The sequence below is a fragment of the Oncorhynchus nerka genome, linkage group LG5, assembly GCF_034236695.1.
Source record: "Oncorhynchus nerka isolate Pitt River linkage group LG5, Oner_Uvic_2.0, whole genome shotgun sequence".
NCBI classification, from domain to species: domain Eukaryota; kingdom Metazoa; phylum Chordata; class Actinopteri; order Salmoniformes; family Salmonidae; genus Oncorhynchus; species Oncorhynchus nerka.
Genome location: NC_088400.1, coordinates 42799188 through 42814739, shown reverse-complemented (window position 1 = coordinate 42814739; position 15552 = coordinate 42799188). Strand labels below are relative to the sequence as shown.

Sequence of the window (15552 nt, the reverse complement as noted above, 5' to 3'; positions counted from 1 at the left end):
CCCCCTATCTGGCAACTCCTCCCCAAGCACTCCCTGCTTGTGCAAATGAGTAGTCAACCCGAGAGCAGAGCGCCGCGCAATAACAAACTCAGCCTCCGCTCTGACTGCCAGGCGTGAAGAGGCATTTCTATACTGGAAGTGCAGCAAACGAGCTGAGAGAGCCCAGATACCCCGCACTCAAGTTCGGACATGAGCCCGGGGATCCGGAGATGAGGCTCCGAAATGGCACCTTCCTAACGGTCGTATTGTTCGGTCTATGCGGACTCATTTCGCTCTCCTGGTACACTGCATTCAGCAACTCCAAAGGTAAAGTAGCTGCTATATCACACCACGAGGCAGGGGGCGTGTTGAGGCGATTTGATAGATTTCGTCTGCTGTTGGAGACGAACTACACCAGATATCGGTCTGATATCGCGTAGCTGTGTTTGGAAATAAGATTCTGGTGTTGGTGTTTTGACATTTCAATTCCCTGTTATCCATCGACCATGAGGAATAGTCTGTTTTCACCGGGTGGCATCAGTCAGACCCCTCTACCTTTGTCATCCGTTTTATTTTGCAACATTTTCCTACATTGAACAGATTGTCGATAAACACATCATTTAAGACATGCCTCTTTGTATTCCTCAGCCTGCACGGACAGGGTAATTTTGGTATCTTTTCCTCTGTATGAACATAGCGTTGACATTATGAATCAGATGATTGCTCAAAGTGCGCATCTCTAGCAGCAATATTGAAACAAAGCAGATGTAGATTATGAATGCTGATACAATGTTTGTGAGGAACTTGCAAAAATGTAACCTCAAGCTTCAGGTGCCAGTGCATGTAGGCTAAGGATGGATCTGGCCCCCTGGTTTGAACATGTATGGTGCTTGGTGTGTTTTGAAGTTGCTGGGCCAGCAGACGTGTCAGTTCCTAGGCTGCTGTTTACACAGGCTTCCCAGCTGACAGGGCAGCCCAATTCTGATCTGTTGCCACTAATTGGTCTTTTGACCGATCTTATCTTTTGCCAATAATCCCTCCAAGTGCTCTCTTGTGTACAGTATGTATTGACAGTTCACACACAGGTCTTTCATCAAGCCCCAATAGTGTTGGGAGCCTTGCACTCACTCCCATTTGGTTCATGTCAAGTGTTGCATAAACACTGGGAGGATATCACAAATCAAATCAGAACTATTGAAATATTCCTTTTTAGTGGTAATTAGTCACCCAATTCAGCACAGAAGTCACTTGATTCAGTCTCTATATGTATAAAGAGGGACTTTTCAAGCCTCTGCCTCTCACAATGTTGTTGGAAACTCCAATGCATGATTAATGATTCAAACAAATCATGCAAATGTAACAGTATAGACTTTACATCCGTCCCCTCGCCCCGACCTGGGCGCAAACCAGGGACGCTCTGCACACGTCAACAGTCACCCTCAAAGCATCGTTACCCATCGCTCCACAAAAGCCGCGGCCCTTGCAGAGCAAGGGGAACCACTACTTCAACGTCTCAGAAAAAGTGACGTCACCGATTGAAACGCCACTAGCGCGCACCTCCGCTAACTAGCTAGCCATTTCACATCGGCTACACAAATGTAATAAAATCAAATCAAAAGTTGAGGAAAAATTCCCAGTCGATTACTACAGTAGATCTGGAATTCAGTCGGTTGTCCTTATTATGATGCAGCTGCCAAATTCCCTGGACATTGGTGCCAAATTTCAGAGAAACTTGATAGGGTGATGACTCATGCCTATTTCTAGTTCGTTTCACACAGATCGTATCGGCCCTTTAAAAAACCTGCAGACCCTTCTTCTCAGGAGCCAATACAAACGATGAGCACCACAATGGAAGTGCACCTTCACTGTGTTGGGTGTGACAAACAAGCAGTTGGGTGTGACAAACAAGCAGTCATTGTGTAGAGAGTCATTGTACCATCTAAACCTCTTGCGAAATATATATTCCATAACCAAACACATTGTATATTCATCTATTTGAAGCTGGTGTTCAAAACCGAAAGTAAAATATGAAAAAACTAAACTTCAGGAAATCACAGAAACGGGAATCACAGAAATGGCACACATAGAACATCTTTAGACTTTCTTTCATCGAGAATGATAGATCTATAACTCGCCTTTCTATGTGAATTTGGTCAGGTCTCCCAAAAAGTTGCATATTGTAGCTTTTAATGTTTGCATATCAAAACACATGCCTTGGGAAATGTTTTTGGACACACTGCACATTTACCTTAACAAATACCACAGATGGGAGGATCAATGGCGGACTGTAGACAGCGGCGCAGAATGCCTCAAGATAAAAACGTAATATTAAACATCTGTAAATCTGACCAAATATTAGCACTTCACATACTCGTGGGCAATAAGCTTAAATCTGGATAACAACACAAGACAAATTATAAGGCCAGCATAATATTGACCAGCATAATCAACACCAAAACAGCATGGAGAACCAATTCCCCAAAAGAAAACGAGACTCCTCGTCTGACACAGATGATTTATGCTTTTCACCACCTGGAATGGTAAGTGTAGAAACCCACTTACTAAAGTAGATAAATGGTAAACTGGGCATACTTGAACTCGTCAGTAAAGATGTAAAGGAGTTGAAGGCAAGCCTCGAGATGAGTGACGAAAATGCCGCGACAATTGAGAAAGAAACAAACAAGCTAAAAAGGTACTGTCAATACTATTGAAATGGATGTTAATGAACTTAAAAAAAGAGAACATGTTTCTGAGAGAAGCCTTACTTGAAATACAGACTCGATTTATGCGAGAAAATAGCTTTTACTTTTTACCAGTATTAAAGTTAATGAGGGTTAAGATTCAGAGTGTGGTGAAAGATTTCCTGGTTAAAGCGTTACAGATCCCAGGCGATACCGTCGACCAAAATCAAACTCGATTTTGCATTCTTTTAAGGATAAAATAATGGTTAAAAGCCTGGGCAAAAGACTTGCTGGCACGAAAATAGTTATCAGTTCCCAAAGGAAATTGCAGAATGGCGCAAAGTTCGGTACCCACTCTTCAAAGTGAAGACTAAAAGGGAAACGTGTAGCTCTCATAGTCGATAAACTGTACATTGATAACCGACTGTTCCGAGACTGGTCCATGACTATTCTAAATATTACAAAGTTCCCATAGAGGAGTCGAAATAATGGAACACCCAATACTATCCATGGTGGGGATTGTAATAACAAAAAAATAACAAAAAAAGGAAAACAATCAAATACAACTGTAAATACACCATACCATTCAAGATATGGAATGTTGTAAAATAATATGTATTGGACTTTCTATTTATAGCAGAAGAAGAAATTATTGAAATAATACATCAAATACTTCAAATATAGGAACTGGAACACAAAAGTACTGAAAAGCTCGTAATTAGGGAGGAATCAACATGGTAGAGATAAAAACACAGCAAACAGAGGACATAGAAGGCACAGTGTGGGGGGAGTGTGGTTGTGATGGAAGATGGGGTATGTGTTTTTGTGATTGAAAAAGTGTGGTGAGTTAAAGTGCATTTGGAAAGTATTCAGACCCCTTCACTTTTTCAAAATGTTGTTACGTTACAGCCTTTTTCTAAAATTGATTAAATAGTTTTCCCCCCATCAATCAACACAATACCCCATAATGACACTGCAAAAACTGGTTTTTGGACATTTTTGGAAATTTAAATATGACATTTACATAAGTATTCAGACCCTTTACGAAAATAGACCCTGAGCCTAAGCACCCTAAGCACACAGCCAAGACAACGCTAGAGTGGCTTAGGGACAAGTCTTTGAATGTCCTTGAGTGGCCCAGCCAGAGCCCGGACTTGAAACAGATCGAACATCTCTGGGGAGACCTGAAAATAGCGGTGCAGCTTAAGGTGCTTCAACAAAGGACTGACCTTTGGAAGGTGAACCTTCGCCCCAGTCAAAAGTTTGGAGACAATGCAATACAAGGCAAAGGGTGGCTACTTTGAAAAATCTCAAATATATTTTAATTAGTTTAACAATTTTTTTGGTTACTACATGATTCCATATTTTTTATTTAATAGTTTTGTTGTCTTCACTATTATTCTACAATATAGAAAATAGTACAAATAAAAAAACCTTGAATGAGTAGATCTGTACAAACTTGACAGAAGCCGCAATCTATTTGCAACGTTGAAGCTGATCCACCCCCTAACATATTATCTAATAATAGCAGTCCAAATATCACAGTTCGGCAATTTATCCTTGGGTCTTTCCACTTTCCTGATGGCTATGTTTAGGTTGTGCTACAGAGAGGATACATTAGGTTCAGAGACTAAAGCGTAGACTAATGTGAAGAAAGCTTTATTCTGAAATCAATCAACTCCAACACATTCACTGCATCATATCACAATAATTACATGTATAGCCCAACAACTCTATGATTACCAAGGAAGGTGGGGAGGGGTTGTGCGCACTGTAGCTTATTAAGACTGAGAACATGCCTCCTATTCTGACTTAATTGTTGAGTAACTGCGGCTCCTCTCTGTAACCCCCCTGCTATCTCCTGCCAAGACATCATCCTCATTCTCTCCTCAGTGTCATCATCATCATCATTATTATTACCAGTTTCCTCTTGAAGGCCTTGTTTCTGGCTTGTGCGTCCTGTCTACTGTCATGTGCAGTTGACTGGAGTGTGTGTGTCTTCGATATTGACTCTCAGACTGATGGCAATTACCTCGGGAGCGAAACGGGGAGAGATTGCTCGTGTGTGTGTGTGTGTGTGTGTGTGTCAGTATTCCTTGATGTGCCCCTCTGAGCCAGCCAGCACTCTAGCAAATTAATTCAGTCAAGCAAACAGCTAAACGTGATTGCAGAAGCTTGTTTGATACATTTATTCCAATGGGGTCTGAGGGCTGTTTCAATCTATCTGAGATGGCCGAATAACACTGCACCTTGCCACTCAGCAGATGCCAATTTAATATCAACAGTGTTAGATAGGTCAATGTTCCCCAGCAATGAAGGGATTGAATAAGAAATGATTATTGATAAATAAATGCATGAATCAGTTGGTAGATCGATCTCACAGGAGAGCGTGTATGAACAAATTAGGTAATGGGAAAGTGGTCGAATGACTCAAGATGAAGTCAAGGGCTTCTTTCCTTATAAAACTAGTTAAGTAGATCTGAATTTATTCTTATGAACAGACATCTCTCCCCGGAAAATTCTGGAGGATCTTTTGTTTTGTTTTCTTTTTCAAACACCAATTCCCTGTTTAGTTCATCAGTGGCTTTCTGTCTGATGCTACTTGGCTCACGGAATTCCCTGGAGCACGGTGACTCTTGGGAGATGTGAAAGTTGGTTTGTCACTGCTGGGCCACCACACACACACTCACAAAATACATAAGATACACACATACCCACTCCAGGCCACACACATGCGCACAAAATCACAGTGGGCATACAGCTCATACAGTAGTTTCTTGGTGACTCATGTCCAGCTCTCTCTCTCTCTCACACACACACACACACACACACACACACACACACACACACACACACACTACCGGGGCTCAGGCTCACATGCCCAGTCATGTCCTCAAGTAACACACACACAAGAACTGTTCGCTGCCTGTTAGACTTCCTTGCAGTCCCGTGCTCTTGTTTTACTTTTGTTGTGGTTTTGTATAGCCTAATCTAATTTGGTCTCCAAATTGAGTGATTTAGAAAACAGAGACTGGTCTTATAAAGGTTAGTGTTGTTTTCCAAGCTGTAAGTGCACGTATAATGTGTGCTCTGTGTCATCCACGCCGCTATCAAGTGTACACTTGCCTTTGTACACTCTTAAGTGCACACACAGATGAGGAGGGGTGATTCCGAGAGCGATGGGAATCATTGTCCCTCTTTCTTTCACTCTGTCCAGTGGGATGCTGAAGGTCAGATATCACGTCGCTCTGTACATCTGAGGAGACACTTATAGTCTCCCACTGTCCTTAGAGGTCCCACACAGAGTCCATGCCTAGATAAGAGAGTGTGTGTGTGTGTGTGTGTGTGTGTGTGTGCACAGACACTGCCAGCCGGGAGAGATGGGGGTTTTCTTTTGGGAAACTGGGTAACCTGGAAAACAGATAGCAACATAACTTTCTCTCTCTGTGGTTGTGTGTAAGCAAGCTTCCAAATGAAGAAGTCTTAAATGGGGAGGGAAAAAAAACAGACGGCAACAGTAAGAGCCTTAGTGGTTGTCGCTTTTGGAAGTGTCCTAATGTTGTAATCATTAACACATTTACATGCCTTTGATACATAACAAAAGTCTACCTGGTTTCAAGTATTCACCATGGTTTCATGTGCTTGAAGTCCTTTGGAGAAAAAGAATGATGGAATGAAAAGGGAGAATCTGAAACACCTGTTATGGAGGAGGACGAGGCATTGTTCTTTGGTGTGGGATGTTAAGGTGAACACGCCAATGAATCCATGGTAGTTTCATTTGTAAATAAATACCGTGTGGAAAGAGTTGTAGATGGAAAAATATAATGCGGGGGTGAGAGGATGGCTATTGGCTAACCAGGCTAGTGACCAGGTCAGTTCTTTTCCCAGCTGGTCTCAACCACTCTGGGCATGGTTTCCCAAAAGCATCTTTAAGGCTAAAGTTCATCGTTAGAACCTTTGTAGGAGCTGAGCTGTTTCCCAAAACCATCGCTATTAACATTGCACTTAAACCGCATGTTATTTACAGATTGCCACAGACTACTCGGAGAACAAACGAGGTGTGTCGTTTGATGCTTTTTTTTGCCCTCCCATGTCAATTTATACACAGAAGATCTATGCTAAACATGGTTTCTGTTTCCCTGTGACAGCCGATTAACTCCATAACAAAAATGTACTACAAATACAAAGTTGTTAATGTCTTTGCAATTGATACAAACAAGCAATGTATAAAAAAAACATGCTTCAAATTAAAACTGAGATGCCTGCATTAAAATATAAACAGTAGGCTGGCTATAGGTCTATTTCAATCATATTGACATTTTCATGATTAATAAATACAATTTTGCTACTTGGGCTACTGTCTAATTTTGTCTCAATATACACAGGGTACAAAACCATAAGGAACACCTTCCTAATATTGAGTTTCACCCGTTTGCCCTCAGAACAGCCTCAATTCGTCAGGGCATGGACTCTACAAGGTGTCGAATGCATTCCACAGGGATGCTGGCTCTTGTTGATTCCAATGCTTCCCACAGTTGTGTGAAGTTGGCTGGATGTCCTTTGGGTGGTGGACCATTCTTGATACACACGGGAAACTGTTGAGCGTGAAAAACCCAGCAGCGTTGCAGTTTTTGACACAAACCGATGCGCCTGGCACCTACTACCATACCGTGTTCAAAGGCACTTAAATATTTTGTCTTGCCCATCCACCCTCTGAATGGTACACAATCCACTTCTCAATTGTCTCAAGGCTTAAAAATCCTTTCACCTGTCTCCTATCCTTCATCTACACTGATTGAAGTGGATTTAACAAGTGACATCAATAAGAAATAATAGCTTTCACTTGGTCAGTCTATGTCATGGAAAGAGCAGCTGATCCTAATGTGTTTTTTCAGTAGCGTGCCGTGGGCCTGGGGCCTGGGCCTTCAGTGAAGTCCTACACAGTCCCACCCGAATGAATCCACCTCTTATTACCATCATTATGGTGCCATGGCTCTAGACACTATACATTTAGACAGAACCGCAGTATAAAACCAGGCGTTGCGTCACCTTGAAATTGACATTTTTATTCAGAGAATTGCAGGGGAAGAGTACAATACCTTTTCATTGTGCAGCTTCGTTGCCCTGCGCGCTTGTTCGTTGAGTTGTAGATCCACTCGGGTGTCCCCAAAAGTTTTCAAAAGCACCATTGCTTTTGTGTGCCCAGCCGTACTTTGGTGTCTCGTTGCTGCCTTGGTTAGACAACTCAAGTTTGCAATGCCAGTGTGGCTCCAAACACCAAATCGATCACTTGCAAATAATAGGCATTCCCAGCAGTACAGTTTGCAGTGCTTCTCGGAGCCTGTGAGCCATTGATAGTGCTCGTAGTTGGAAGTTTGAAAGTGGCGAACAAACCCCTTTCCCGCCTGTGACAGGCTTTGTAGCGTCGGCGTCGACCTCTCCTGACAATGTCTAACTTTTCTTGAAAAGTTTGTCTTGAGAATGGCGTTATAATTATATCCTCGACCAAATCGATATCTTCTCCTTCCGCCATTGTGGGTTGAAAAAACAGCTTAGTAGTACGCGAATTAATTCGTTTATCAAATTCAGTTTCCTAGTTCTGAGGTTTGCATATACCTGCCCATATAGGACCTGCCTCTCAATATTGGTAATCCAATCAAAAGACGTGCACGCACTACCCCTGCTAGCTGGCTCCTGTGTAACACTGGAGCCAGCCAGCAGGCGTACAATAGCCAACTCTAAAGCTGATTGGTTGACACTAAATTTTAATTTCCATTCACTTTAAGCTACAAGCGCCCGCACTGTTGATTCTGAAGGCCTGAGGGCAGATTTTAGACCCCTGGCAACACATGATGGCTGAATATGATTGGATAAAAGATCTAACATAAAGACCAGCCCTCCAAATCTCAACCTGGGGCTGGAAGCAGTGCAACCAAGAGGAAAGCTATGAAAGGAAGAGTATAACTCTTACTCTGGGGAATAATTTAATACATATTTGTGGGAAAATATATTTTAAAAAATATATATATTCTGATGATGTTTAGGCCAGCAGAGAAGGCCTTGCTGGCCCCGACGGCCCACCACTGTGTTTTTTACACTAAATGTATTTCATGATGTGCAGCCTAACATGTGCAAAATCAGTGATTTAGTACATTTTTATTGGGTAAGTATTAGAATAAGCCGCCTCAATATTTGCAGCCGTAGGTGGTAATATTGCTCTAGGAGCTGATCCATCGTCAGTATTGTGAAATAATTCTAATGTTCTAAGGTAAGATGTGAATTGAGAAAGCTGATCCGAGAGCAGCGATGCCTTTCTTTCGATCCTATCAGTATCGGCACATACTCCCAACGACACACTTAGCGACTGTTTTCTCTGCGTGGCGTTTTGGGAAACACGTGTTACATCTTCAGCGGGTTGTAGGAAAGATGCATCTTTAAAACCACATGCAAACCAAAGTTCCATCGCTATTGGGAAACCTGAGTCTCCAAAAGAGACCAAACACAGGACAAGTAGGCTTTTGTGTTCCCACTGTTTTCTCTATACACAGTCTAGGGAATGTGGGTGACTGTTTGGCCAGTCGCATGAAGGTTAGTCTTGTGTGTTTTATGGCTTTATTTAGACATAGAATCGTATGGTCTGTAAATTAATGTATTTGCATGACCTTCATAACTGCCTGTAATTGTCTGTCATTCACACAAACACACCAAGCTGGATGTCAGGATGGTCAGGGGTTGGTATCACACAGCAGTTGGTGAGTCTGTCTTTTGGCTTGCCACACATACTGGCATAAGTGGCATTATTTACTGACAAAGCTGGCAAGGATCTATTTGGCAGCAGTTGGACAACCTGCATACCCTTGCCAAGCCCTGCCCCTAACTCACAGCCTGCCCACATCAGAGAACCAGACAAGGGGAGGGGAAGGGAAATATTTTCAAAATGTGTGTGTTTAATGGCTGGGTAGTATCATTCTCATGTCAGTCCACACATCATTGAATTCCTGAAATTCACACTTAGTTGTTTTTATCAGAGCACCTCTCATAGTCTTTGGGCTTTGGCTTTCAATGTATTGTTTTGAGCAAGTTTGACTGTGAATATTGATGTCCCATGAGTTGTAGATCCTACTGTCTTGACTTGGAAGAAGGTTAGAGTCTCTGAATTAGAGGTCGACCGATTATGATTTTTCAATGCCGATACCGATTATTGGAGGACCCCCCCCCCCAAAAACCGATACCGATTAATTGGCCGATTCTTATTTATTTATTTGTAATAATGACAATTACAACAATACTGACTGAACACTTATTTTAACTTAATATAATACATCAATAAAATCAATTTAGCCTCAAATAAATAATGAAACATGTTCAATTTGATTTAAATAATGCAAAAACAAAGTGTTGGACATGAAAGTAAATGTGCAATATGTGCCATGTAAGAAAGCTAACGTTTAAGTTCCTTGCTCAGAACATGAGAACATATGAAAGCTGGTGGTTCCTTTTAACATGAGTCTTCAATATTCCCAGGTAAGAAGTTTTAGGTTGTAGTTATTATAGGAATTATATGACTATTTCTCTCTATACCATTTGTATTTCATTAATAACCTTTGACTATTGGATGTTCTTATAGGCACTAGTATTGCCAGTGTAGCAGTATAGCTTCCATCCCTCTCCTCGCTCCTACCTGGGCTCGAACCAGGAACACATCGACATCAGACACCCTCGAAGCAGCGTTACCCATGCAGAGCAAGGGGAACAACCACTCCAAGTCTCAGAGCGAGTGACGTTTGAAACGCTAATAGCGCACACTCCGCTAACTAGCTAGCCATTTCACATTGGTTACACCAGCCTAATCTCGGGAGCTGATAGGCTTGAAGTCATAAACAGCTGCTGGCAAACGCCGAAAGTGCTGTTTGAATGAATGCTTACAAGCCTGCTGGTGCCTACCATCGCTCAGGCTGCTCTATCAAATCATAGACTTAGTTATAACATGATAACACACAGAAATACGAGCCTTAGGTCATTAATATGGTCGAATCCGGAAACTATCAAAAGTTTATTCTTTCAGTGAAATACGGAACCGTTACGTATTTTATCTAACGGGTGGCATATCCATAAGTCTAAATATTGCTGTTACATTGCACAACCTTCAATGGCCGAAACGGTTGCATATACACTGACTCTGCGTGCAATGAACGCAAGAGAAGTGACAATTTCACCTGGTTAATATTGCCTGCTAACCTGGATTTCTTTCAGCTAAATATGCAGGTTTAAAAATATATACTTCTGTGTATTGATTTTAAGAAAGGCATTGATGTTTATGGTTAGGTACACATTGGAGCAACGATACGCACCGCATCGATTATATGCAATGCAGGACACGCTAGATAAACTAGTAATATCATCAACCGTGTGTAGTTGACTAGTGATTATGATTGATTGATTGTTTTTTATAAAATAAGTTTAATGCTAGCTAGCAACTTACCTTGGCTTACTGCATTCGTGTAACAGGCAGGCTCCTCGTGGAATGCAATGAGGCAGGTGGTTAGAGCGTTGGACTAGGTAACTGTAAGGTTGCAAGATTGAATCCCTGAGCTGACAAGGTAAAAATCTGTCATTCTGCCCCTGAACAAGACAGTTAACCCACCGTTCCTAGGCCGTCATTGAAAATAAGAATGCGTTCTTAACTGACTTGCCTAGTTAAATAAAGATTAAATAAAGGTGTAAAATACCGATTTCCGATTGTTATGAAAACTTGAAATCGGCCATTCCGATTAATCGGTCGACCTCTACTCTGAATTATGTTGTGTTTGGGCTCTTGGTGTAATTTTGTGGTGGAGTTGGTCAGATATTTGCCTATGTTCTCAGTTCTTTCCCCCCTGGTCATAGTTGATGTGAAAGACCAAGACAGGAAGTGCTGTTTTTAGGTGCCACCATCTCCTCTGCCACACTCTGTTGCTTTTCTCTGTCAAAAGGCACAAAGGCCTGTGTGTGTCAGCCTTCCATGTACCCAACCCCTTGCTTGCGTGCAAACTGCAGTGGTAACCTTGACAATTACCCTGGCCTTGGGGGGTGGGTGGCCCTCTACGTGCACAAAGTCTGACGCTTTTGGCCATTGTCATGGCACTAGTCATAAACGCATGCCCCATGGGTGTGTTTACTGCATGTAGTGCAGTAAGGAGGGGGATCAGGTAAGAGGAAAGGGGTTGTTTCCTCTGTGCATTTAACAGATTATATTTACTGAGCTTTTGTGCACTAAACTGTGTCTAATTTGTGGCAATGCATCAAGGTAATTTAACAATTAGACAGCTGTCATCTGAAATGGATTCCCTGTTGTTTGGGGACAAAATTAAACTTTGGTTTTGGTGTTATACTTTGTATTCCATGTTATAGAGAGGCTTCTTAGGAAAACCAAAAACTCTTATTTCATGAGGATAGGACTTACTATTGCTTAGATCTTATTTTCAAGTGATTGACCTGTCCGCAATTTATTTAGACCTTTTTCAATGTTAATACCTTGTCCAAAAGGCACCAAATCACCTGTCTTTATTCTTAAATTCAATACTTTTTGTCCAATAACTCAAGATAGGGTAGTCATATTGTTATGAAATTCTCAGGGTTGACGTAGAACACAGAGATGATTCAAATATAATTGTATTTCTGAATGACAATTCTATATTATGCAAATTGGGCTCTTAATATGCACATTTGGCAGTACAATATACAATTACAGTAATTTAGGATCAATCATTTAAAGTAGTGTGGTCATTAACAAATCTTCATGCTCTATGAAATTAGAATACAATGTTTTATATTGTATGCAAATGAGATAGTTAATATGCTAATTTGTCTGTACGAACCAAAGAATACAGCATGTTAAGCCCATTAGTTTAATGTAAGGTGGTAATATTTATTATTATAAAAAATGTGTATGAATGTTTTATTGAATGTTTCTAACATGCAATACACTTGCAGTGAAGCCGCTCAACAACTACACTACCTTTCAAAAGTTTGGGGTCACTTAGAAATATCCTTGTTTTTGAAAGAAAAGCACATTTTCTTTGTCCGTTACAATAATATCAAATTGATCAGAAATACAGTGTTAATGTTGTGACTATTGTAGCAGGAAATGGCTGCTTTTTAATGGAATATCTACATAGGCGTGCAGAGGCCCATTTATCAGCAACCATCACTCCTGTGTTCCAATGGCACGTTGTGTTAGCTAATCCAAGTTCATAATTTTAAAAGGCTGATTTATCATTAGAAAACCCTTTTACAATTATGTTAGCACAGCTGAAAACTGTTATCTGATTAAAGAAGCAATATAACTGGTGTCTTTAGACTAGTTGTGTATCTGGAGCATCAGCAATTGTGGTTTCGATTACAGGTTCAAAATGGCCAGAAACATAGAACTTTCTTCTGAAACTCGCCAGAAACTTAGTCTGAAACTTCCATGCGAGAAATTGCCAAGAAACTGAAGATCTCGTACAATGTTGTGTACTACTCCTTTCACAGAACAGTACAAACTGGCTCTAACCAGAAATAAAGAGTGGGAGGCCCCGGTGCACAACTGAGCAAGAGGACAAGTACATTAGTGTGTCTAGTTTCAGAAACGGATGCCTCACAAGTCCTCAACTGGCAGCTTCATTAAATAGTACCCGCTAAACACCAGTCTCAACGTCAACAGTGAAGAGGCGACTCCGGGATGCTGGTCTTCTAGGTGGAGTTGCAAAGAAAAAGCCATATCTCAGTCTGGCTAATAAAAAGATTAAGATGGGCAAAAAAACACAGACATTGGACAGTGGAACTCTGCCTAGAAGGCCAGCATCCAGGAGTCGCCTCTTCACTGTTGACGTTTTTTAATGATCAATTAGCCTTTTAAAATGATAAACTTGGATTAGCTAACACAATGTGCCATTGGAACACAGGAGTGATGGTTGCTGATAAGGGCCCTCTGTACGCCTATGTAGATATTCCATTAAAAAATCTGCCGTTTCCAGCTACAATAGTCATTTACAACATTAACAAAGTCTACACTGTACTTCTGATCAATTTGATGTTATTTTAATGGACCAAAAATGTTTCTTTCAAAAAGAAGACCATTTCTAAATGACCCCACACTTTTGAATGGTAGTGTAATCACATTAGTCATCTAATAGACTTCCATCTAGAGCAACACATAGACTTAACCAGGGTCAACGACAGATGTCCCACAAGGTAAAAAAAAAGAAGGGGGACCCGAACCAGCCACCGGCCCAAGCTCCCAACCGCCAGCCCTCCAAAACTTGTGCACCTATACACACACCAGGGCTGGTAACAGAGTACATATAATTGGGATTACATAATCATGAACAAAAAGCAAGGTTACTATTTACCAATTAGTATCTGTTAGGCTGTGTATATCACAGTGAGGTTGTATTAGGCCTAGACTGACAAATAATATGCCCAACCGTGTGCGCGCGTACACACACACATACACACACACACTTCTCAGCATCCCCACACGCTCACAGCACACACACCATATCACACACAGCCCGACACAGACACACACTTCTAACAAAGTCTGAACTGTAACACAAGAAGGCTACTAGTCTAATAACATAGCTTACTTCTAAGGTAGGCCTACACCTGAGTTGGTTACATTGTACTGTTCTTTTTTTGGTGTTGAGGAGTTACTCTGGTGATGGGAGGATGAACTGCACTGTTTCCAGAAAGAAATTAGCTTAGGCTCAGAAGAGGGGAGGCAGGTAGCCTAGTGGTTAGAATGTTGGGCCAGCACCCAGAAGGTTGCTAGATCGGATCCCCGAGCTGACAAGGTAAAAATCTGTCGCTCTGCCCTTGAAAAAGGCAATTAACCCACTGTTCCTAGGCCGTCATTGTAAATAAGATTTTTTTGCCAAATTAAATTAAGTTTAAATAAATAGAGTGAGCTGCCTGCTAGAAAGCTGCACAGAAAGATAGATGAGACACATTTTCAATTCACTGGTAGTTAGCTACGTCTTTATCGATTTGTAGGGTTGTAGCAACTGAATTGTCGTTTTTACTTGAAAGAATAAAACCATCAATCACAAAAATCGCCATTGGCACAATACAGCCAATGATGCACAGTGGTGCCTCTCGCTCGGCTCGTTGCCTCCAGCGAACAGCATCAAGCACTCCCACACAGCTAGGAAGCTAGTGCTCGTCATGGAAATGGGGGTGTCAGAATGTGAATTAGACCAATCCCTGACAACCCATTGGTCAAAACTTCGCTACGAAGCTCTAGTTTGTAACCTGCTAGTTTTTTGTTGTTGTATGTCTCTGAAACATTTGAATGACAGAGCTGAAATAAATGTTTTGCTTGATATTTCAGTCCAAGGATGTCTGATGATTTTACTCTGGTAGATAGAATAAAACCTTCCGTAAAGAGGAAATTTGAGCACACCGATTCTGCGGATTTCACTAAAAGAATGTAACATTCTTAGTATGGCACTTGCTTTAAATTTGGACTCATATCGTGTAAATATAATGTACAGTATTGCAATTTTGCAATTGCCACATTGTTTTCAAATTATTTTATGTATTTTGACATGTAGTGAACTGAATTGTTTGCTAAAGTTTTATTTTTATTTTTTAAGAATTATCACATAGCGTCAATTGTTTGTTGTGTCACCTAAGGCCCTACTGTTGTGCTTAATGGTGCACAGATTAACACAAAGGATCACTATTAAATAATATTAAGTAACTAAAGTGTTACTAACTAGACCAGCGTTTCCCAAACTCAAATAATCAACTAATAACCAAGCTTTGATCATTTTAATCCGCTGTGTAGTGTTGGGGCAAGAAACAAAAATGTTCACCCCTCGGGGTCCCGAAGACCGAGTTTGGGAAACGCTGGTCTAGAACTTGGGTC

At 41.2% G+C, this 15552-nt stretch overlaps 1 protein-coding gene across 3 annotated transcripts in view; it reads left to right on the top strand.

The window, feature by feature from the left end:
- Positions 1–29: 29 nt before the first annotated feature.
- mgat4b (alpha-1,3-mannosyl-glycoprotein 4-beta-N-acetylglucosaminyltransferase B) overlaps positions 30–15552 on the top strand; it is a 229246-nt gene continuing 213723 nt past the window's right edge. The window contains exon 1 of one of the 3 annotated variants that reach the window (XM_029659973.2): positions 30–306. In XM_029659973.2, coding sequence (XP_029515833.1) covers positions 210–306 — 97 coding nt within the window. In that variant the 5' untranslated portion in view covers positions 30–209. The remainder of the gene's footprint in view (positions 307–15552) is intronic. The other 2 variants (XM_065018678.1, XM_029659971.2) reach the window with 2 other exon arrangements.